General features: G+C 38.6%; 6 protein-coding genes and 2 long non-coding RNA genes across 10 annotated transcripts; 5 read left to right on the top strand and 3 right to left on the bottom strand.

The window, feature by feature from the left end:
* Positions 1 to 1,598: 1,598 nt before the first annotated feature.
* Positions 1,599 to 4,459, bottom strand: LOC132088078 (uncharacterized). The gene is made up of 3 exons (XM_059495748.1): positions 4,190 to 4,459; positions 2,219 to 4,128; positions 1,599 to 2,152 (listed from the first exon to the last, which is right to left on the bottom strand). Exons 2-3 carry the CDS (start codon positions 3,327 to 3,329, stop codon positions 1,890 to 1,892), a joined length of 1,374 nt encoding a protein of 457 aa, XP_059351731.1. The 5' UTR covers positions 3,330 to 4,128; positions 4,190 to 4,459; the 3' UTR covers positions 1,599 to 1,889.
* Positions 4,460 to 4,749: 290 nt separating this feature from the next.
* LOC130702517 (ribonuclease P protein subunit p40-like) lies at positions 4,750 to 6,277 on the top strand. The gene is made up of 6 exons (XM_057524199.2): positions 4,750 to 4,921; positions 4,992 to 5,298; positions 5,355 to 5,480; positions 5,542 to 5,725; positions 5,785 to 5,999; positions 6,073 to 6,277. Exons 1-6 carry the CDS (start codon positions 4,799 to 4,801, stop codon positions 6,156 to 6,158), a joined length of 1,041 nt encoding a protein of 346 aa, XP_057380182.1. The 5' UTR covers positions 4,750 to 4,798; the 3' UTR covers positions 6,159 to 6,277.
* Positions 6,278 to 8,235: 1,958 nt separating this feature from the next.
* On the top strand, positions 8,236 to 9,409 carry LOC130702529 (uncharacterized). Its single transcript, XM_057524213.2, has 3 exons — positions 8,236 to 9,010; positions 9,071 to 9,164; positions 9,228 to 9,409. The coding sequence occupies exons 1-2, from the start codon at positions 8,414 to 8,416 to the stop codon at positions 9,158 to 9,160; spliced, it is 687 nt and encodes a 228-aa protein (XP_057380196.1). The 5' UTR covers positions 8,236 to 8,413; the 3' UTR covers positions 9,161 to 9,164; positions 9,228 to 9,409.
* Positions 9,116 to 10,792, bottom strand: LOC130702515 (tRNA (adenine(58)-N(1))-methyltransferase non-catalytic subunit TRM6-like). Its single transcript, XM_057524197.2, has 5 exons — positions 10,545 to 10,792; positions 10,036 to 10,473; positions 9,801 to 9,974; positions 9,445 to 9,730; positions 9,116 to 9,375 (listed from the first exon to the last, which is right to left on the bottom strand). The coding sequence occupies exons 1-5, from the start codon at positions 10,640 to 10,642 to the stop codon at positions 9,205 to 9,207; spliced, it is 1,167 nt and encodes a 388-aa protein (XP_057380180.1). The 5' UTR covers positions 10,643 to 10,792; the 3' UTR covers positions 9,116 to 9,204.
* Positions 10,793 to 11,051: 259 nt separating this feature from the next.
* LOC130702549 (uncharacterized protein KIAA0930 homolog) lies at positions 11,052 to 13,921 on the top strand. Its single transcript, XM_057524234.2, is given in 12 exon segments — positions 11,052 to 11,444; positions 11,503 to 11,663; positions 11,728 to 11,907; positions 11,963 to 12,064; positions 12,130 to 12,208; positions 12,211 to 12,269; positions 12,334 to 12,472; positions 12,536 to 12,642; positions 12,717 to 12,885; positions 13,118 to 13,261; positions 13,385 to 13,534; positions 13,603 to 13,921. Coding segments are annotated over 12 exon segments (1,464 nt in total). The 5' UTR covers positions 11,052 to 11,311; the 3' UTR covers positions 13,644 to 13,921.
* Positions 13,922 to 15,368: 1,447 nt separating this feature from the next.
* Positions 15,369 to 18,024, top strand: LOC130702554 (uncharacterized). Of its 3 annotated transcripts, none has more exons than XR_009421164.1 (11): positions 15,369 to 15,508; positions 15,734 to 15,819; positions 15,917 to 16,126; positions 16,191 to 16,363; positions 16,442 to 16,614; positions 16,688 to 16,825; positions 16,884 to 16,974; positions 17,041 to 17,186; positions 17,246 to 17,469; positions 17,532 to 17,638; positions 17,693 to 18,024. It is a non-coding gene; the product is annotated as an uncharacterized LOC130702554 (long non-coding RNA). The 3 variants fall into 3 exon arrangements; XR_009421165.1 differs by having other exon boundaries at positions 17,038 to 17,186; positions 17,246 to 17,464; XR_009421163.1 differs by having other exon boundaries at positions 17,038 to 17,186.
* A 267-nt stretch (positions 18,025 to 18,291) lies between these two features.
* Positions 18,292 to 18,977, top strand: LOC130702563 (uncharacterized). The gene is made up of 3 exons (XR_009004350.2): positions 18,292 to 18,523; positions 18,578 to 18,816; positions 18,907 to 18,977. It is a non-coding gene; the product is annotated as an uncharacterized LOC130702563 (long non-coding RNA).
* A 3,280-nt stretch (positions 18,978 to 22,257) lies between these two features.
* LOC130702533 (uncharacterized) lies at positions 22,258 to 23,438 on the bottom strand. The gene is made up of 4 exons (XM_057524218.2): positions 23,228 to 23,438; positions 23,024 to 23,123; positions 22,685 to 22,950; positions 22,258 to 22,577 (listed from the first exon to the last, which is right to left on the bottom strand). Exons 1-4 carry the CDS (start codon positions 23,329 to 23,331, stop codon positions 22,394 to 22,396), a joined length of 654 nt encoding a protein of 217 aa, XP_057380201.1. The 5' UTR covers positions 23,332 to 23,438; the 3' UTR covers positions 22,258 to 22,393.
* Between the last annotated feature and the right edge of the window lie 471 nt (positions 23,439 to 23,909).

Raw genomic sequence — 23,909 nt, 5'->3', positions numbered from 1 at the left:
TGCGCGATCGACGCCATCAAACTATTAATCGATAACGCAATCTACGTGAATGAAAATTGCAATCGTTAACTAAATGCGCTTATGTACTTGTGTTGCAATAAAACAACCACGAATTTAACCAACGCAATGGAAACACTAATCGAACTGGGGATCGACGTCCGCGCAATGAACGTTGAGTTGAGGGTAAACGCGCCCATCTCGGAATTGGAGAGAGGGCGCTTCACTTTTTGTGAGATGATAACTATGCAAGCTTAAACTAATTGAAAGCAATCAGGCTATTAAAAGCCAAAAAACTTATAAAAAAAACTAAAGCGTTCTTGAATGACCTCTGAGAGAAGAACGAATAAAGTAAAAGAAAAGAAAACAAGCACAACTCACCAGATATGGGTTTTAAGACTTTCTGGAAATGGCCATCAAACAATCACAAATGCGATCTTGTTGATAATCTAGGAGTGATCGGCAATTCCTGTAGTGGATATCGATTTCACTACACTACTTGGCCCACACAAAATCGACCACATGGCACACGAAGGTGTTCGCTGGCTGTTCACTTCACGACTGGTTTACGATTCACTAAAAAAATTCGTTTGACGAAATTTAAACTAAACAATTCGTCACTTGTTCACAAAGTCAAATTTCACCTGAAATTTGCACAATCGAAATGGCAGTGGCGTGGATTACAGCAGATACACGCAGATACGGAGCTCACAAACCACGTTTCTTTCAAAGTAATAAAGCTTTTTGAAACAATAGGAATTTATTGTCTGTAACCACAAGATAACGACGACAACAACTGTTTCATATTTATGTCTATAACTCATCGTTTCCTTGTGAGAAAAATCCAAAATCCAAAATATTTTCAAAATTCCCCAACTGCAAGGGTACGGCCATGTCTCCGCAGCAACTTCAGATGGATGAATGTGCGAATTTCAAAATGGCCACCGTGTAGAAGAAGAGAGTAAGGGTTCGCAAGCACGTTGCCATCATTTTTTTTTTTTTTTCAATATTAGTTTCTTTACTATTTTTGCTTTTGTTTATCAGTTTTTTTTATTTGATGTATTTCATTTGAATTTTATTTCGTTTTTCTTCTATTTCGCTTCTTCGGATATTTTGACAACTTGGCAAACGATACCTTGTGAGTTGTGATGAAGGTTCGTAAAACATGGCATGCCAACATCATATCAACTGACAGTCTAACAAAGTTTGCTAATACTATTGCTAACACTGAATTATAATATATTAATTAATTTATAATTTTGTATTATTATAGTAATTTTTAATATTTTCAAAGTTCAACTCAGTTTCTATGGCTCTGATAAAATTTTAATAAATTACATTATTAAATTTTCACGTTTTCTTTTTCATTCCCGATGGATTTTTACCTTTCGCCAATTTTTGTTCAATCTCTATCAGTTTTTTTAACACATCAGGAAATGTTTGATTTACTAATTAGCGCTCACCTTTGCTCACGAAGATGTAAACAACATTGTCGAAATCACATACGTCATCAATGTGTAACTACAACTAAACTGGCTGTGGACCTTCTGGAGACTCAGCATTTGATTATTTTAACCTACAGAACAAGACGCAAAAGAAAATGAAGACAAAGATTGACCTTTATTCCGTGTTGGCATGAATTTGTGAGTATCTGTGTGACATTGCTCAACGGTTTCCTCATTAAAACTAACCGTTTCGCTAAACCTCAAGTCACTTCCCTTAAAAGTGGTAGACCATACAGGCGTATACCGAAAGAACGAGAAACGTAGGAAATAAAAGCGGGGATTACAGAAACAAATTGAATGAAAATTAATTGACACACGAAAAAATTAAGCAATCGTGGGTCCAAAACAAAAACGAAACACATACAAGTGGGTACTGGGAATGCCTTTTTAAAAAAATTTCTTTTTCTTTCGAACACGTTTGAGACTTAGCTCAGGGGAACTGAATTCTGCCGATAATTCAACTCCGGACGAAGTGGATGGATCAGACACATTGCGCCTGGGACGTTTCACGCTTGTTTTACTTCCCTCCAGCTTCAATGCAGCAGCTAGAGCTTCAACCTCAGGAACACGTGTCATTTGTACGAACAAATTTAAATTCATTTTAATTTCCGAGGATGATGTCGCATTGGCGGTGTACCGTGAAGTGTTTACTAGATAGGAAATGATGCAACCATCAAAGGTAAATGTCAAATGAATTTTTGTTTATTTTTCTTTACCTGTTGAAGTTGGAGATTCTTCCATATTTGTTTGTTCGGAAACTGCACTGCAATTGGTTGTTTCACCATCGGACGATTGTCCGACAACACTTTTTATTTTGCCAGTAGTGGGTTCACGGGCAGCTACTTTCACGCGGCCTCCACGTCCACGACGAAGTTTAGGTGGTTTCACTGTCGTAAGCAAATCTTTTTCTTCATTTAAAGCCGCTTCTTCCAGATGTACAATTTTGATTTCTTCTCGGTTGGCAATGCTACTACCAGCATCAATATCATTTTCTTTGGCTATTTCGATGTTATCAGGCAATCCGGCAACAGAAGCACTTGGCCCTTCTTGTTCCTCGACATGGGATCTTTTCTCTTCAGAGATAGCCATCGCATTTTCATGTACGACATTCTCTTTGACTGTGGTACCAAGACTTAAGGTAGCCTCAGATTTCTCGGTTACGTCTGTGCCATTCGATGATGGCAATGGGTCCAAGGAAGGTTCAGCAAGTTTTCTTCTTGAGTATGCAATTCTTTCTTGTTTTCTTACCGGTTCAACGGCCATTGCTTTAGGTGTACGAACACGACGACCTCTCAATGGTTTAACTTTGGGTGATGTCTTTTCCTCTTGACGAGAGCCAGATCTCTTTCGGCCCGTAATTTTGACGTCTTGTATCTCGACATGACCTCCATCATCGACGCAAATATCGAGGTTGACATCTACAATCACAGCGAGACTGTCTACAGCTACTGCATTTCTTGTGTTTTCAGGTATGCAACTCTTCTCTTTGGTTACAGACTCTTCAGATACGATTTCTGGTTCGGTTGCGGACTGGCCTATTACAGTATTCTTTGATCTCCCATCGCCTTCTTTTTTATCTGCGGATAGGAACACGTCCAATATCATACAGTCTTCATCAGTCGGACGTAGAGAGCCTAACTCCGCCGAAGTAGCATTACCACCTTGTTCTAATGATGATGCGGCTTCGGCTCTAGATAGTTCTTCTTTAGCATGGTTTGCGGAAGACTCGTGTTCTTCGGCAAGTTGGAGTTCCGATGGAGCAGCAATACGTGAGACGGAAACTCGTTCGAGAACGACACGAGGCAACAACTTTGACATGTCTTTCATAATCTCTTTGACGTCTATAATATTTTTGAATCGTCTGGCGAGTTTTTCACGCGGTTAATAAGACTGGAATTCAATCGCGACTGTTGTTTGGTTCGCTTGTGTCGTCCTTCGGATATTTTGGTGTTTCTCCTGCGGTATATTTTGCAATTCTTCGCTTCCGTTTCCTAGAAGGGGATAAATTTTTATTATTTAACAACTTTTCTTGTTCTTGCTTCATTTGCTCAGAAAACCCTGCTTCTGCTGCCTTTGTATCGACATTTGAAATATCTTCTTCCACATGATTTAAATTTTGGTGGGTGGAATGTTCCTTCACTTCCAATCGTTCATCAACCTCTGTCAGAAATTGTTTTCTTAAGGGGGGTCTTGATAGTGACTGATTAACTTTAAATGATAGTTTCGCTTCCTCATCCTTTTCAGGAATAAAAGCATCAACTCCCATGCCTTTATTACTACCAGCCTGTACGTCAGGCTCTTGTTGTTGATTTTCTGGGAAAACATCAGCTTTTCCACCAGGTCCTGTGGTTTCTTTCTCATGAGTAACTGATTTTTTTCCTATATTTTGTGGTCTCCCTCTCTGTTTAGTGCATTTTGAACGTGAATTTGGTACATGGGCATTCACCGCACGGGCTGGACGGCTACCTCGTCGATAGGAAAAGGAAACTGTATTGCTTTCTTCCACTTTTGATGAACTTTCAACCTCATCGAAAATCGATTGAACTTCGTCTATCTGTGTAGCCATGATGGCGTCTTCCAACTACCACGTTTTCTTCGAGATCGATTATCAGCTCGTCAGAAAGATCTGGATTTCAGAGAAAGACAACTGATAAATATTTCAAAGTAACAATATATGCATTTTTTACTTTCAGTTATCAGTTTCATTAACTGAATCCATGAAAAGACAAAATAGCTTCAGAACAAGGGTAAATCAGCCATTTTGGGCGGATTATCGATGTCAGGATAAACAGAAACCCATTTTTGCTATTTGATTTTAGGCAATGATTCGTTTGGAAACATATTGATTATTCCTAGTATGATATTGAAAAAATAAATAGTAAATAGTAGCAAAAATTTATACATGAAGTGGCAAGAATCGTTTTCTTAAAATTCGTTATTAAAAGTGAGATTTGGTTTTCCTGGCACTTGGCGTGACCTTTACTGTTTTCCTAGTTCCTTGTATTCCATTTATCTCAATTCATTACGACCTATGACTGAACTTTCAGCCCAGACGCAATCTTCGAGCTCCTAAGTTATTAATTGAAACACTGGCTGCTATGATATCCGCGTTTTTTAACGAGCGTGAATGATAAAGCGTACGAGCCATCTACAGGAGCAGGATTTTCATTAATTAAAATAGCCACAAGATGGCGCGAATGCCGAACAAAAATGTAAACAAGCAGACGACTGCGTACAGAAGTAAAAAGCCGCTTTCATTTCATTCAAGTTAAAAAAATCTTCCATCTTTTCCGACGATGATCAGCCCAGAGGTGATAAATTTTGATCCACCAAAATTTCTAAACCAGGAATACACTGTGAAAAGAGAGCAAATATTCAACAAGGTGCCCTCTGAAGAATATGGAAATCATTTTCACGGAGTATGATACGAATCGTTCTTTAAATGCACAAAAATGTTTATATAATAGAAATTGTTCTTTATATCTTTAGATAACTGCAGTTCTGCCTGGTGAAATATCGGAAATCGCAGAAGTCCAAGACTATTTTCTAGATTCAATATATTACAGAGTCGAGAACTTTCCCGTTTACAAATTGTTGGAACCAGATTTTCTTTCAGCCTTTATTAAAAAAGGATGTCTTGATGCTCGATCCCTTGGGACATGGTCAGATGTTGACCAGAGCATTAGTCTTGAATCAGGTAAGCTTCACCTTTCTGTGGGGAAAGATGTTTATCAAGAATTGGGATTAAGTGGACACAGAGATATAACTTCATCCAGACAGCAAACTGCAATATATCGTAAGAACCATTTTTCTGCTATACCATCTGAAATTCCTACAATAATATTTTGGTAGGTGTGACCATTGATCTTCGTGATGAGAAGTTTATTCCAGATAGCAAGTACTACAAAAGAGTATTTTGGTGTTTGAAGAATCAAGTTTGTTTACAGTTTGACTGGATTATGAGTTGGCAACCCCACAGTTAGTTGCTATTTAATCTAGAGCAATTTGGACCATAGCACTGACTTCTGTTTATAATTAGATGTGGACATATGCCCTTCCTCATTTGCTGCTTACCTTGACTTACTTGGTTTTGGAGTTGTTCAGTGTAAGCCAAAGTTTGAAGAAAGAATTTTGACCCAAACAGATATCCCAATGCTACACCCTGAAACAGATCTTTTGGATGTTGTTGAATGGGTTGGAGCTGCTGCATTGAACATAACTTGGTAGCAAGTTTATTCAAAAGTAAAAATTATATTTATTTTTAATTTTTTTTTCTACACAGCCCCAAAGAAGAAGACTATGCATCATCTATGATTTGCCCAGAGCCCTCTTATAAGTCAGAAAAGGTCCACATTTTAAAGTGGAGAGGATTTTTTCTTTCCACCCAGGCAAAACATTTACTTGGGTTGATTCTAAGATTGCATCCAGAAGTAACAGAAACTAGTCAGCCTGCCTGGCTTAATCTCACCTTCCATGGATTTGACGAATTTCGAACAGGTTTGTTGATAATTTTGCACCATTCGTCATGCCGTTGAGGAAAGAATAACTCTTGTGTTTTTGTAATTTCAAGCACCAAATATTTGGTCCGTTTTTACAACCACATCCGACGTTTGCCACGTCTTTACAAGTCAAACATCAAGAAGAAAAATGAAGTGAACTTAATTCCATGTGTGCCATGCCATCATCAATTTTTTTATGAATAAATGATTAATATGGGAAAATTAAGAACCTCCTGCAATAATGCACATAACATGATTACTTGTTTTGCCACAAATCTCATTGGGCCTAAGCTTACCAATGTCGAAAAGCAAAGTTGTTTTATGCTATAATGCACATTATAAAAAGAAAATGAGCAAATACAGTAAAATTTTGCGGTAGCTGACTTGAGAGAAAAACAACACTTGAAAATGTCTTTTTCCTCTAGCACAGCAAAGCTTGCAAATTCTAGTTGGCAAGATCGCCGAAATTGCGTGGCCATCAGCCAGTGTGAAATCTGAAAATTAACACAACAAAAACAGCAATTTGCATAACAGCAAAGATCAAACAGTAAATATTTAGAATCTAATTGAAATTTTTGTTTTTTAACCAAATGTTAAGCAAATACAAACACAACAAATTCAATATCTACTACCTACTTCATTATTTATCTTAACAGTTGGACTAGAAAGTAGAGATCGAAATCGAAAGCTAAATGACAACTATGAGAGTACACATGTAAAAACACAGTTGCAGCTACAGTCTACAGAAAGATGTTGAACACAAGTTTCAATAAAGTTGGTGAGCTTTGCGTGGCTCGCTGTTAAATTAAACTGTTTTAGCTTATTTAGTCGGGTTTACATTTTTTTTCGTTTGGTGCATGTAGCGAATTAACTAGAAATGTTACCGGTAGACGGCGTTGGCAGTAAAGGAGAAAAAAAAGGCTAATGTTTTTTATTTTTATTTTGGGTAAAACGGATTGCCATAAGTTAAGGGTCAACCCTATTGCCATGTCAGCCTGACATGGCAGTAAGGTACGAAATGGCTATTGCCATGTCAGGTTGACATGGCACTAATACATGAAATGGCTATTGCCATGCCAGGTTGACATGGCAGATTCGCATACCACGGCTATTGCCATGTCAAATAAAATAACATACACTTTATGTATTGGGTAATATATTTAGATACGTATGACTGTATATATTGTAATAATAACAATAGTGATATAGTTTTTAACTTTCCTTGAACAGTTAAAAAATTAATTGGTTATTTCATCTGTAGATATATGTTTATTTTGCCATAGTTTCTTTTAACATTTTTTATATTATGTATTGCTTACCCAGTTCTAAATACTAAAGAAAATTAGCTAGATTGGGAATGAAATACAATTACACCGATTTTTAACGAAGTCACAACGACGTCTATGACTGATATATGAAAAATAGACCGCTAATTTTCTATAAAACTATTTTTAAAAACGGCGTAAAATTTTATGATCTGAACACCGTCGGTGATGACACGCAAAATTTAATCAGGATTATTCTAATATACTCGTGAATTGCATTTTTATCGAGGCACCATGACGTCCGTTCACTAGCAGATGCACCCGCTGTCGGATCAGGTGCACAGCAAACCTTTAAAATGATGTGGTTAACAACGAAAACAGCGGATAATAAAAAAATCAGCATTTTTCAGGCTCAATGCATTGATTGCAGATGTCTGAGCCGAAAGGAGTTATAATCGAGAAGATGCTGCGCAGTCGATAAAATTTGTTGAGGTAGTTCGCTAATACGATACTGAGCGAACTTTGAAGCTGGTCGCGTTGCAATCGACTTGGAGACTCGCTGACGGGAGAGCACGAAGTGTCACCAATGAGTATGGGTATATATATATACATACCCTTTCAAAAAAGCATGCATATTCTTTAGTTATATCCTCTGAAACTCATAGGGCAGGTATAATTGTTAAATTTAATTTATTTTCCACAAGTAATTAAATGATACTTATTAACCAGACTATCAATTTTGATCGATTTTTCTAACTGTGTATAAGGATCATTTTATCTTTAAAACTTAAATGTATGTTTTGCCATCAGGGGTATGCAATTTCATTAGACATGGCAATAGCCGTGGTGGGAGAATTTGTCATGTCGAGCCTGACATAGTAGAACCCATTGTCATTGGCCAAGAACCAATGGGGGAGGAGCCACCATGTCCCTGCATATAGGCCTGACATGGCAATAGCCATTACGTATCTTACTGCCATGTCAGCCTGACATGGCAATAGATTTTTCGTAAGTTAAGAGTTGTTTTATTATGTTAAATGTTCACAAACTATAAGAAATCCCTGACAGAGTTTAATTGTGCATGTAAGACAATTCGGTTCGAGTTCTTGCCGTGCAAAAAGACAGCCCAGATCACTAGTTTTGCACCATGCTTGCTATCAAGCATCTCGTAAGGCATACAGCCCAATTGAAAAGATGCACAAACCTAGTCACTTTAGATCGATTTCGCCCGAAAAACAGAAACACCACGTTTTCTAGACCTTTGTACAGAATTTTGAACTTTAGTTTGGCAAGTGGTTTTGTAGTTACTTTTAATGATGACAATGAGGAAGAAGAAGTTAAAACCAAAATCAACATAGCTGAACCCAAAAGTTTTAGCAATACCTTTAAACTCCAACAGGCTGGAAATGAGGCTGTTAATTCTTCAATGTCGGTTTTATCTACTGCATTCCACACCTTCCATTTCGCTCATCAGGAATACATTATGTTATTGGGATCGGCAATATCTGCCCTCCTTACTGCAATCGAGGTTGGTCCTGTCATGGTCGAAAGACTAGGCATTGAGGAACACCTCTCTCAGTTACAAGCAGAAATTTTTCTTCAAAAAAAGCAAATAAGTGATAGCCTCTATGTGTACAATGAGTCTATCAAACTGCTCAATGTGGCTGCAAACATTTCATTCTTAGCAGGCAATGAGATCTTGTCGGGTTTGGCTTCCACCCATCTGCACAATGTTCAGCAGGAGGTACATAATTGTTTTCTAATAATCCTTTTTTTCAATAAAAAACTTAATTCATCTCATCAGGTTGACAAAATGAGAAGTGAAGCAATTAAACTAGAGCAAGAGTACTTGGAATTGCAGATGCAGTTTATAGTCAAGTCCCAACCAACATGAGAAGGTGAGGTGGCAACTTTAATTTTTTACAAGTACAGACATCATTAAGAAACAACTTTGATTCCAGAAAGAATGTATCCGCCGGATCCACTCATATTTACTTCTGGATGTGTTCTAAGTGGCAAAACCTGATGGAGTCTGAACCAAGCTTCGGTTAGCTTTAAATTAACGGCCACATTGCACTCACGGAAATCCGTATACGTCTCACACAGGGGCTTAAGATGAATGAAATAAAATGTGTTAATTTTTGCTTGTTACAACCAAATAATCATAGTAAATCTCACCTCGGAATACGGACAAAAAATGACAAAATTGCCCGACGGAGCCAACAGTTTTACCAATTCTTTGGCGATGGCATTCGGTCTTCGACAGACAACTACAAGCCCATCCAGACTCCCAAATTCTAATGGTTGGGGGGCGTCTTCGTCAAGTTTAATCATTTTGGCAGCGGGCACCTCGTCTCCCTCTCCATTCTCCTCCTTTTTAAGACTTTCCTTGACTTTCCAGAGACTGGCATTTTTTAAAGGTTTCAGCTGCTCCGGGTTAAAGTTCATCGCTTGGATCACTCGCCTTTGTTAAAAACAAAATTAATATTCCTTAATAGTTTGAAGTAAGATTGGCATATTCTATTGCAGATTACTTTTGTGATGAGCCTTTTAGAAACAGATTCCAAACGGTGCCGAATCCTTGTATCCTATCCAGTATCGTGGCTGTAATAAGTCCTTGACATCCTCCATCGAAAACGCCGAACTTTCCGTTACTCTTGATGTTGGCTAAGGACATAATCATCGCTAGGGTGTCTGGTCGCAAATTCCTTTTTAAAAGTAAAATAATAGAGGTTTTCGAATGTAAACCAATAAACAAGTAATTCTTACAAAATTTGCATTGGATCCTGGGAATGGAAATATTTAGCTAGGTGCCTTATATTAGGCTTGAGAATGTCAAGCCATTCTGAATATTTTTCCTCTTTCTTATTGAGATACTTCTCCTGGGAAAATTCAGTTTTGATCTGGAAAGTTTTGCTGTTTTCAACTAGTTGTGAAACTATTTCCGTGCCAGTCAACCCTTGGCCTCTTAATTCTTCAATATCTTCCTTTTTCAATTGTTGTGATGTGCCATCATCCCAGATCTCTTTATTGCTTTCTCCAGAGTTGAGGTCTTTTAGCTTTTCTTTCATCTCCACAACATCACTTGATGGCACAAGTGCGAAAGCTTTGGATTTATTATCTTCGCTGCGTGACAGTTTAAAAGTACCATGGGGTTTGCCCAATGCTGTGGATAGATCAACTAGATCTCTACCAACTTTAATGGTCCTTAATGAAAAAAAAACATTATTCATAGAATATCTATTACATTTGAATATCTAGTTAATCATGTAACATACCACTGTTTGCCATCTCTTTTAGGAAGTTGATGTAGACTCATTTGGCTTTTCCTTTGCACCAAAACGAACTGATCATTCAAGATCAAATTGACATCCATTATTTCAGTGTACGGGCAACTTTGGGATGAATTTTTTCTTGGCTATTTAATCAAAGCTACCTCACAGTTCGAAAACAAAAATTCAAACTAACTATAATTTTTTAATTGAAGTTTTAACAGCTCCGTTGGATAGCACGTTTAATTAATCAACTGAATACAAAAAAAATTTGACATGAGAATGGCCATGTGATTTTTTGATTTTATTTAGAAAGCAGACGATATTTCTTACTCATTACAGTGTTGCCGGGCTTCGTGTTTTATTACATCGTACTTTACGAATTTCTTGAGGATAATTTTACTTTAATTTCCGTTTACTTCAAATCAAGTATTTTAGTATTATAAAAATGTTCAAAACTTTGAATTTTCAACATGTTTGAACTCAAATCAACGTTGCCTGTTGCCTCTGACTTTGAGCACTGAGCATTGACTGTCAGCTGTGTGCCTAGCAAATGTCGAAATCGGGATTAAAATACTAAACTTGTTTGTTGTGGTCATTTGAGTTTTTGATAACGAAAATGTTTAGTCGCATTTGCTGCTAAGAGTAATACTCCGAAATGAACCTGCGCGTTTTTTGATCCGTAAAAATAGATTTAGGGGACTGCTATCAGCTGTATCGATGCTCGCCATTTAGATTTTCTGTAGTTTGAACATTTTTACAGTCAGTAACTAATGGCTGTAAGCTGGGACAAACTGAGCTCTATGGTGGACTCTGTAAATACTCGGTCACCCAACGCTCTAGAGCAGCTATTAGAGGAAGTCAATTTTCAAAGAAGGAAAGAACGAAGGAAATGTGTTAGAGATGGTTGGTGAACATGCAGTTAATACATGTGAAGTTTTTTTAACCTCCCTTCATAACTTAGACTCAGACTTTGTACTTCTTCATGGAACCCCTTATTGGACTGACTTGTTTGTTCGACACTTCCTGTTTGAGTCTGATCAAAGTATTGATGCTGATGACCTCCTATTCTTTGTGAGAAAAAAGCCTATTAAAGGATCAACAAGATTTCTTATGAAATTTGAAGTACTCATTTTTTTTTAAATGTTCTGCTCTATTGAGATTGAAGTTTTCTTCCCCTACATTTTAGACAGAGGTGGAAGTCTTCCGCAGAGATAGTAAAAAGCTACCCATTGGAGATCCTGATGTTGCATGGGAAGAAACTTTGTATTTAAATCTGATAATTCATCAGTTTGATTACATGCTAACTTTGGCTGTTTGCACAAGAACAAGTCCCAAAGATCTACAAGTGCTAAAGCGTCATTGTCAAGTACTACCCATATTCACTAACTGAGGAACATATTTATATTAATGAATTTTTCCAGAGAGTTTATGCGTCACCTAGTCGCAGGAGAATGGACGTAAAAGGTGATCTCGAAGAAATCACATATCCGAACATTTGTTTCATGGTAGACAATTTTGATGAGGTAGGATATAAATACCTTAAGAATATCAAAATAAAATCTGCTCAAGAAGTTAATGTTATACGTAGGTCTATGACGATATGCTCGTCAGAGATGGTGAGATGGTATGCGTCGAGCTAGTTGCCACTAATAGACGTGGTATTCCTCAGGGGTCCTTTTCTTGGGCTCTATTCGTTACGAAGCCTTAAAGAAAGTTTATGATTCTAGAGTAAGTGGTCGAATAACTTTCCTGATCATTATTTCATAATCGATCTTGTATCCCTGACATATAGGCTAGTTTAGGCACTAGAGTCGCACAAAAATTTTCTTTGGGGCTATGGAACGGCGCAAGCACACATCGCATGGAATTCGTTCGCATGAAAGGCCCTCAAGGAAAGGGCCATTCGGAAATGGCTGTGACGAAACCTAAAAGTAGGATTTAAATTTTGCAATGACTTATTTTTCTAATGCAAAACCATGACTATTATTTTACAGGTTCGGGATTGGACACGCCATGCTCAGAACCCGGTTTTAGTGCAACAGAGCTTTGGGATGCTGAATGGGATTCTGAACCAGAAGATTTGTGCTCGAATACCAGACAGGTATCTTTTGCTTCTGATTACAACCCTTAGGGGAAAAACTGTATTGGAAAAGTTATCCTGTTCATTTATTCCAGAGACGTTTGAGCGAGCCAAGTGGTGGTATGCCCATCAATAGCCGTTGTCAACGGCCGAATACTAGTCATCAAATGAACGGAAGTAATAACATATCCCGTTCGGAAAATGAAAACCTTGATAAGTGCAGCAGTACTTGGAACGAAATCGAAGCCGGAGATGTGCGAGACGGTAAGTGAAAGATGGTCGCAAGTTCTTTGCTATTTAGGTGTTTATTTGACATTTTGATGTTGATTTCTTTGCTGTTTAAAACCCGCGTATTTCTTTTTATTATTATTATTTCCAACAGTTTGATTGTGTTTAATTTTTTTCTCGCTAACAATTCTTACTGCATGCCAGTCGCCCCCTTTTTTTAGTTCATTTCTTGTTATTGGCGTCGTTGCCGCTGTGTTGTATCCACTAGGCATGCTGGCTGAGGAATCGGAACCATCGGGTGTACACAGCCGCAAGACTGGTGCGACGTACAAGCAACTGGTGGATGGCAACCGAGTTTACTTTCGTGATGGAGAGTCAGCTCGGCCCAATGTACCTGCTGGTCCGCCCACCGGTGTGCTATTGTTTATTTTCGATTAGCTTATCATGTTTTGCTTCTTCTTTTAATGTTTTCCATACTGATATTTTGTAACTCAAAGAACTTTATAAATTAATAGTCCTTTTTTTATTTCACCAGAGCTGGACGATGGAGTGTGCAACCCACTTTGGACGATGAAAGGTTTTACCCAAACTTTCCATTACTTGAAGGAGTCACGACGAGCTCAGTCTGTGCCTCTGAACGCGCTTCTTACTTACGTCACTGTTCCTTGGTATTCCATCATTGCTGGTAAGTTCAAGTGTGTTTAAGCAATTACAACATCCCTTAGTTTATGTTTTCTAATCGTATCAAAACAGACATACTGGACCATCATGACACGCCTACTCTTACATTCTAGCGAAAGCAACAATTCATTCCCGCTTTGATCTTGTCAAGAATCTCTTCTATTTCCTAGTTATTTCTAAGTCATTTTTCTCTTGTTTTTTTTTTCAAACGTAGAGAACGAAACTTTCTCTATGGTTCGAGGTTGAGTGTAAAATCTCTCACTTTTGAAGGGCAAGTGCTTGCACTTTCCAAGATCGTTTCTTGATGTTTTGCTTATTTTTCTCTGAGATGATATTTTTCTTCTGTTAAATTCATGTTTATCCATGAAATACAATTGTTTGGTCAACAAAATTATGAACAGGACTAGCCTGCCTACCTACTAACCTGCTAGCCGCAGCAACCTCGAAGGCCTAGGTGGCATTGGACTTAAATTGGAAATGCGACAGTCATTCTGAAATAGGAAAGCTATCTAGTTCCCCTACGGAAGTAGCCAATCATTGTGTTACGTGGAAAATCGTAAATAAAACTTTTTTAAAAATTAATTGCGAAACTTTTTTTTGTTTCCCATCATTTTCTTGTATTCCATCAGATATCTATGGCAATATGGCAATCCGTTTTACCCAAAATAAAAATAAAAAAATATTGGCTTTTTCTGTTTTCTGCAATTGCCAACTACCGGTCACATTTCTAGTTCATTTAGTTAACGAAAAATCATCATACTCCATTTTGGAATAAACTAAAGGAAAAGAGCAAGAAATTAAAGTGTGTTTCCCAAGTATTACGCATTTTTTCTCTTTTTTTAAAGTTAAATCTTGATTTGGATGATTACTTTAAATTTGTTTAAAAACATTTAATTTGTGACGGATAAAGTTTCTCGTAATGACCATTGCGTCCACAAGAGGCGCCTTAAACCGTGGCTCATCGGGCAGTTTTTTTTTCAGGCATATTTCTAGACTGGCTTAGCGCGTGCAGTCTGTCTTCCTCGCTCGATTTTGATTCTTGACCTCGTGGCTTTGGCGATTTTTGGCGTTTAATTTACTCATTTTTCAACGCTTTTCAAGGCACGCTAATAGATAATAATTAATAGCTGATACTAATGTTTGAATAATTTTGAGTTGGACAAATTTTGTTGTCTTCGAAAGATTAGGTGGTGGAAGTCGTACTTGCCATGAGGTAAGAAAAAGAAAAATACTAATCGGGTTAGTACATTCTAGTCTGGCTAATCCATAGTTATTACACAGTTTGGGAAAGGACATTTTTCCATGGAGTGCCCTGAAGGAGGAGGTGGGAGTCGAGTATGTAGGTGTCATGAGGTGAATATGTACCCGTATGGACCCGTATCTGGTTTTCTTTTATTAAAGTTTAGTGTTCATTCCAACAAAGAAGTGGGCCATGTAGCAAGGGATTCTCCACAAGGAGGGTTCATTGGTGGCAGCAAGTGTTACTAGGTAAACATCAATTGTATCTTCACAAAAAATATTTTATGTTGCAGTTTTCATTATCTTACCTCTAGTGTCATGAAGTTGGCCACACCTTGAAAGGCTGTATGAATCTATTCGTGAATTGATAAAAACGGAAAGCCGCGTGAACAATACATTCCGGAAGCTGTGACATGCGATGAAAAGGAACTGTGTAAGTGGAATCGCCTGTGGGAAACGCTTTAACAATTTTGATAAAGTCGTTCTCCATCGAATCTAGATAAGCCGTTTTTCGAAACAGTATTTTATGATTTGAAAATATCTATTGGGTTTGCTTTAGGTTACAGGAAAAGATGATCAATACATAACATCATTGATAGCCGGCCTGCGCCCACTACTACTTCAAAACATAAAAAATTCCGGCTACATAAAACCAACACCTGTACAGAAAGCTTCAGTTGCAGTTATTCTTGCCAAAAGAGATTTGATTGCTTGTGCTGTCACGGGCTCCGGCAAAACGGTAATCCAATTAATTAACGCTGTGTAATTTTGAAACCTTGATACCCTCGTACTAACTTGATCCGAATGGGTCGGTATGAACTAGGTAAGTTGAGGTAAAAGTAATGTTGAATGGGCACGTCGGTGATTGCGACTGCGAAAAGGTCAATTGCATCTAAGATACTCAACAAACCCTTCGTGACATTCGTTGATTAAGTCATCTAAAATATCACATTTCTTCATATAGGCGGCGTACTTGGTACCGGTTATGAACATATTGTTAGAACAAGGTGTTGCTGGTGCGTCCCCGCCATGGTTCAAAAGCCAGAAGTTGTAATTGTCGCACTCATTCGTGAATTTTCGATTCGAATTCACAGCGGATAATGTAAATTCTCTTACAATTCGGTTTTAAAATCTGTCATATATGAAGGAACTGTCGCCAGCCATCAGCGGTCAAATCTTCAAGCTGGGTGCAATACTCTTGTCGCGACCACAGGGCGACTCGAGGATTTTCTCGACCGTGGAGTATTTTACTTCTCGACGGCCAGGTTTTTAATTTTGGACGAAGCTGATCAAATGCTTTATGGGTTTCGGTCTCGATATTGGAAAAATTGTCAACCATCCAACGATGCCTCCGAAAGTATGTTCTCGATGGCTTTTGACTATGAGATTTGACTGATGTAATGCTATTTGTTTCTCTGTAGGGAATCCGTCGTGTTTGTATGTTTACGGTTTTACCGGCGCACAAGTGGGGAAATTGCCTTGTCTGGAAATTTCTCAAAGTGTAACTGCTTTTGGCAGAACTATGATTGAGAAAACAAGAGAGGATGTGGAGTCTAAATTTTGCGTCGAGAATGGCTATGCCCATGACGCCGAAGTAATATCCCCGGATTGTGAATAATTTTTTGCAGTAGTACTGACCAATGGATTTTCTTTTAATTGAATATCACGTCAGGTAATCTATGGTAACACAGATTCCGTAATGGTGAAATTCGGTGTACCCACGATGGCCGAAGCCATGGAATTAGACCGAGAAGCTGCCGCATTTGTGTCGGCAAAATTTGTCAAACCCATTAATTTGGAATTGGGATAAGTCTTTTACCCCTATTTATTGATTAACAAAAAGAGGTAATTACGGTTTTGATTTATAAAGACTTGTTAGATGAGATACCAGTTGTACTGGCTGTTTCTGTCTTCACAGGTATGCAGGATTGTATTGGACCAAACCTGAAAAGTTTGACAAAATGAAATGTAAGGGTATAGAAACCGTTCTTAATGATAGTTGTCAACTCGTTGCCAATCTTATCAATAGCTGTCTGCAGAAAATTTTGATGGAGCGGTAAACAAAGTCATCAATTTTAGTATTCGAAGTTTGAGGGTTTGACATTTTCTCTTAGAGACCCGGATTGAGCCTTAGAATACGCCAAACAAACACTTTCAGACTTGCTTTGCAACAAAGTCGATATCTCACCTCTGGTGATTACCAAGGTAGAACGTATCTATGTTTTGCAATACTGTGATTTTATCCGTTTGCCGTCTTTTATAAAAAAGCAGCTGACTAAAACATATAAAGACTACGCCAGCAAACAGGCACGTGTGGAACTATGCGTAAGCCAGATGCTTGTACAACCCCAAAATTAGGGGATCGAGTTCCCTACATCATTATCGTAGCTACTATAAACACACCAGCCTACCTCAAGGTTCGTCTTTGGATTTCAAATTTCTCATGTACTATTAAGTTTTCATACGTCTTCTTTAGGCGGAAGACCCGATTTTTGTCCTGGAACACAGCGTACTTATTGATGCCCAATACTATTTGGAAAATCAGCTCTCAAAACCCCTTGTTTGTATTTTTGAACTCATACTTGGATCTAAAGCGGAATCATTGTTGCTACGTAAACACGGACACATCGCATTTATTTGCTTGATCTATGGAAAAATCACCTGCGCCCACGTTGACGATGGTACCTGTACCGAAGTGCTGTAAACTAAAATTAATTTTCTTCACAATTTGGTTTCAGGCTATCTTTATAATTTTTTAATAGTTTTGCGTTTATTGATGAGTCCGCAAGCTCTTAGCTGATTTCCTCCTTAAGATACCGCCTGTCGACAATTTGACAGCCTCACACAATTAAAGAAACTATGCCAAAAAGTAATTGATTCAGTTTAATGTATACTAATTACACCATTTAAAACAATATTCCAGGCCAAAGCGAGCTCTTCCGAGCAGAAAAGTAGCGGCGTATCCATTTAATTGAAAATAGGCACAAGATAACGCACTATTGGCGTCGTTGTCTCAATGGAGAAATTTTGCTGTGGAACTTATAACCGAAATACCATTGCAGCTGTTCAAAAAAAGAAAAGTGTATTATCATACAGATGTTGACTATCTAACAATCCAGAGATACGTCAACTTGCCAAATTTCTAGATGTGTGTGCAGCGCAATCAGCATCCTTGTTGAGTGTTAACCCAAATCATGTATTTTCCTAGAAATATCTATGTTTTTGGATTAATAAATAAAAGACAGTGAAAAAATCGGGCTCAAAAACATGTTAAATCGCTATATTTAAAAAATGCCGTTATTGGTTTTGGTCGCTGTATTTGCTAAAATAAAACTGGATTGGTAGCAACCTATATGTAGGGATGCACGCTCCAAAAGTATGTTTAAAGAGTTCACATCAGTGCAGTTCCCGTCTCAAAAAAGCAAGATTTTCAATTTTCATGAATTTTTCGGTTGTTAATTGGAAAACAAGATGACGCTGCTGTGCCACTATTTACTTGCTGACTCTGTGGGAGCGGTGAAAGCTGTGTTCGAAAGTTTCTGTTAAATATTTCATATTCCAATGGAAAACTTGAGAAAATCTAATGGTGCTTCTATACATTTTCATCCCTGAGTGTGTTTTAGAACTGAAGCCAACAGAATGCTTGTTGTTTCTGGTACATGTCTTGTAATCACCTGTGACAGCTGTTAAACCAGAAAACTATTAGCAACCTACTACGTTGCATTCATCAAACTATACCAGTGCTCATTGAGAGGTATAAGACTAATGTTTTGTTATCAGAATCTCATTGACAGATTTTGCTTTTAAGGTTTAGCTCATGAAACTTCATTTGTAAAGAATACTTCCCGTTGAGGAATGTCACCAAAGATGCAAATTCTATGGGTAGAAATACCATAACATCGTTCTTCTACTCTTTAACTACCCATGGTCTCCTGTCAATCGTGATCTGAATGGTGCACCATATTCACCTACGTTGCAGTGTCAACTGTAATGACAGTCATTTTGGCGGTTGTAATCTCTACTTAGCCTACCAACGGAAACAGACATGTACCTCAACACAATTTCTACTGATATTTTGGATTTTTCGTATGCCTCATATAGTTTGTGTTTTTATTTAAATTGAACATTCAACCATAGAATTGCCAACTCTTAGCCGTCTGCTGCCTATTTGCTGGCCCTACAGTCTTCCTAGCCATCGGACAGCAGAAGTAAGTCAAATTGCTTTCAACGTTTGGTTACAACAACAATCTTATATTTCCCACTAACTAGTTATTTTTCTTTACTTTTACGATTTAGAACAAAGCCTTCTTCGTCTTCGCCACGCCCGTCGTCACCTCGCCCGTCATCCCGTCTTCGCTTCGGCCGTCATCCCGTGTTCGTTTCGCCCGTCGTCCCGATTTTGCACCGCCGGTCGTCCCGACTTTGCATCGCCCGTCACGCCGTCTTCGCTTCGCCAGTCGCCCCGACTTCACTTCGCCCGCCGCCGCTTCTTCGCCTCGTGGTCGCGCCGTCTTCACCTCGTCCGTCGCCCGTTCTTCGCCTCGCCCGTCGTCCCGTCTCCGCCTCGCCCATCGTACCGCCATCGGATCGATCCCTGGATATTTGGCATTTCGCGCCGATGCTCTACCAATGAGCCATGAATCATGTGATAATTAGTTGGCTTTTTCCTAGTCACTTGCGGACTTACATTTACACTTAGAATAAAACTGAAATGCAACAATGCAATTTTCTTTTCTCTATATTGTCTGCGTCCTTCTTATTTATCTACTGGGATTTGAACCCAGGGTAACAAGTATCGCGGCTAAAGGCTCTACCACAGAGCTATAGACCTTACATACAATACATACATACATACATACATACAAAGATAAACATATAGTTTTGAAAGACTGCATAAACATCCTAGATGATAAGATATAATATGCGATAATAAAACATTTAGATATATCTCGTGGCTCAATGTTAGAGCATCGGCGTGGCACGCTTAACGTCAAGGGTTCGGTTCCCATACGAGTACATCAAAATGTAAAAACAAAATTACTTCCGAAAATTTCCAGGTATTACACGTTATTCGTTGAAGAATTTGAAGAATTTAAAGAGTGTAATAAATGAGAATTGAATTCTTACAAATAAACGATTAACCAATGGAAACATGGGTGCCATCAATGGTGGCAAAAATAATTAAGGAGCAAGTTAAATAAAAAAAAAAGTTGATAATTGTGATGGGCGAGCACAGCCAACGAAATAAAAAAATTTTGCAAAAAATATTTTATAAAAAAAAATTTATTTTCAATTCTCTGCACATTACAATTATTTTTGCAACTTTAAAAAGGCACAATGCCCATTTCAAAAGTTGCCGTCAACCCAGGCAGGGGGAGACACTGCCTTGTTGACCCACCGGGGAGATTACCCGGTGATTGGCTAAGAGAAGCCGGAAGAAGAGCCGAAGATATGGAACATTTTTACAGGAGCGATTAGCCTTTAATTCGGATTTGTGGGTAGCCACGTCGCCCTCCGTGAAGACTTCATCGGACTAAGCGGACCCCCACGTCCCCTTTCCGGCCAGAGCCCTCCAAACCTCGGTATATGTTGTTTTTATATATACCGTACAGTAGGGGCATGACCCCCTACGGGCTTATTAAAAATTTAAGGGAAACGGGGCCACAGAAAAGAAGGGAGCCCAGATATGCACTTCAATTTTTTAAATATTAAATACCGTCTCGGGAATCCGAATGAAGTATGGAAATGTCATGTCATTCATCCAATCATTACAATTTATTCAGTGTCTTGCGCCAACCAAGAATCTTTTCAGAACCAATGTTACTATTAACCTATATTGGGAAAAGAAAAACAACACCATTAAGCATCTCAATTGTTGCTCATGTGACTTACATAACTCATAGATTCAACTTCTGGCAGAAGCTTGGGAAAGGCCATATAAATTGCAGATGGAAATCATTGTATAAGGCTCTTGAATGATAAAATAGCACCCATAGAATGTTGCATTGTTAATAGTTGTGTTCCCAGTATGCTGAAAATCCTTTCCTATTGGATAAATTTTTTTTGTAAATTAGACATGGTTGGCAAAAAGGAAGTGAAATACTTCGTCATAAATTCAAAAATTTTCCAAGGAAATTCTTTTCATACCTAGAGTCCATGTATGATGTTCATCGCTGCAACGCCAGTGAAGTGAAACATATTTAGGGCCATTTAAATACCCAGCTTCACCAACACTCTGAATGTAAAGGACAAGTTGTTCTTTAGCAAGAGCAGCAGAATTATTTGAGGCTTCTAGCTGTGACAGAACTATAAAGCATTGCTGTTATACAGGATTCATTTACACAAGATAGTACTTCTCATTAGACAAGTGCATACTCTATTACTTTACCTCATACCTTAATGGTAATGCACTCTCATTCTTTTTTCAACTGTAGGCTCACTCTTCCATCCTGTAACACTTCCAGACTTGACTTGATCCTCCCCTAAAATTCTGTGAATGCAAAATAATAGCATTAAAAATACTTTTTCAATTTTTCGACAGACAAAAAACCGATAAGTACCTAATCCATGTTTGATGTTGAACTCATGCCATTTCTGGGTTTCCATACCACACCCATTTTTGGCAGTCTTTATGGCAATATTAATCAAAGCCACACGTCCAACTATGAAATGGATGTTGAAAAGCAAATAAAAACCTATTGAGATGGATATCAGGAGAATCAGAATAGATCTCAATCAACTTTAGTTATTGCCTTCCCTATCGTACTTAGTGACATAGCATAATAGCATATACTTACCTCAATTCACAACCATACACCAACGGAAAAGAACACAGGAATGTAGCTGTGAAAGCAGATCACTTTAAAACACAGAATCAGGTATAGATCACGTAAGAGTAGACCTAAAATGCAAAGGCAAAAATATTGGGCACGATTGCAGTTTACCAAGCATAGTAGCAAAACAAAATAATTATCAAAGAAAAACATATGCACACTTGAGTTGCCGAATGGGTAAGTTTGATGCAATCTATTGCAATCCGTTTGAACCCCCCCCCCCCCCTTCTTCCGTCCCCAAAACAAAAATATCGGCTTGCTATCGACCGGTAGATGGCGATAGCAGTGAAACGGAAAAAAGGCCGCTATTTTTTATTTTTTTTGGGGGGGGGGGGGGGGGGGGGGGGGTAAAACGGATTGCCATAAGAGGTGGAATAGAATAAAAATATAAAAAACGATTATTACAATTTTGAAAAATTAAGAAACAAATTTTTTGTAATCTTCCGAGTGTATTTTGAATTTTGAGGGGTACCGAGGGTACTGTGGAAGAGAACCAAAGTTAACAATAATAACATCCGTCATTTGAGTGTGGGGTTGCTGTTCTTGTTAAAAAAGAATTCTTTAAAAAAGAAAGGGTTTTCAAAACAAAAGAAGGATAAACCAAACACCCTGGACGGCCATATTCCCCCATGCACTTAATGTCGTTTTGCATGTGTGCGTGCACGTCATTCCGATGCACCGATAAACAGTCTTTTTGAGAAGAGCTACCGAAACAATAAATAGTCGGGAGGGGTTATAATAAATATTCAATTTTGTGTTAGTTTTGTTTCCCAGAAGGTAAAGAATTTAGTTTAGTTCTTGATGAGGCGGCTGGCCAAGTTGAGTAGAGCCGGAACAGCCGAGCTCTCGTTACGGGCCGGGCACTTGGGATAGAGCTCGTGGCACTCCTTACCACGACGTCCGTTACGGGCAGCATCCACCAACGAATCGTAACGCTGAGCGTCCTTACCGCCCAGGGCGTAACCGGCCATCGAACTTGAAAACGTAAAGGAGGAGGAAATTCAAGAAACACATAAATACATGTTGTTCCTCCCCTTTAAAGTACAGGAGTTAGTATTTAAAAAACTAGATTGAATTCACACCTAGCCAACTGCATGGCGATCTCTCCGGGTTTGCCGAAACGTTGCTTAACCTTGACGTTCAATTCGCAGAGCATAACTTGTTGGCAGTGAGGATGATCGGAATCCTCGCTGAGCATGTAGCGCAGAGTCAAAGGAGCCATCATGGAAGAGGTCTCGTACAAAACGCCAGGTACTCCCTTCATCCGCTTCCACACACCTGAAAATCGACCAGGGGGGTTGTTTGAATCTAAATCTCCATCACGGCTTTCTTCCTCAGACCAATCCTCCTACAAATAAATCATACGTGAACGTTAAACATTTAATGTCAAATTACGCAAATACGAATTAAAGGGTGTATACCTGGAGGGCGTTGAAGAAGTTCATCATGGTCAACATGGCCAAGACGGGCAGAGGGACGGGGCTGTTGGCGAGAGAGCGGCTAGTGAAAGGATCTTCATCCCTAAAAGACATTGTTAAAAAATCAAGTTATTCTCAATGGCAAAAAAAAAAAATGTTAGAATGAAAACAGGTTTAAATAAATGAGATAGAAAACACAAGACTCACTCTGGAATCATTTCTTCGTAATGATCTTCGTTCTGTTGGTACTGATCGTTGGCCACGACCGTGGTGGCAACGGCGGCAAGGGAACCCAAAACGGCGAGCTTCATTTTCTTTAAATTGAATTGATTTGCGAGTTACAAGTTTGTTGAAACAAGAATGACTTGAGCTGGCTTTGTGTTGCGCACGGTAGAACGTCCAAGAGTCGACTGATGCTCTCTGCTGCGATGGCTCGTCTTTTTTAGCTGGAGGACGAAACCCACCTTCTGCTGTGCGCAACCCATCGAAAAGGTAGCCTATGAATAGGTGAAACACCTCTGCATCCGCACACGCTGTGAGCAGGGGCCACTATAAGCCGTTATTCCTTCTTCTTTCTTTCTTTCTTTCTTCTTCTTGCTCGCCATTTCTTTCCTCGTCTTTTTGAGCTCAGTACACCCGGAACAGACGGAGGCAAATAAGAAAATTGCGCCAAACCTTGAGGGGAGAATGTGAAAACCAATTTTCTTATATATATAAAAAAAGATACTCCTTTCTCTGTAAAACAAAAAGATAGAAGTAAAACCATGTGACGGATCGTTGAGTTTACCCGATGATTGATGGGAAATGATGAGAGTTCTGGTATATTAAGTTTTATGGCTTGGGTATTAGCATTGTATGTGGTGCAAGCTAATCGTTTCATGGTCAAAAA

Source organism: Daphnia carinata, chromosome 6, assembly GCF_022539665.2.
Source record: "Daphnia carinata strain CSIRO-1 chromosome 6, CSIRO_AGI_Dcar_HiC_V3, whole genome shotgun sequence".
Taxonomy (NCBI): domain Eukaryota; kingdom Metazoa; phylum Arthropoda; class Branchiopoda; order Diplostraca; family Daphniidae; genus Daphnia; species Daphnia carinata.
The sequence above is the reverse complement of the archived record's forward strand: the minus strand, read 5'-3'. Positions and strand labels throughout refer to the sequence as shown.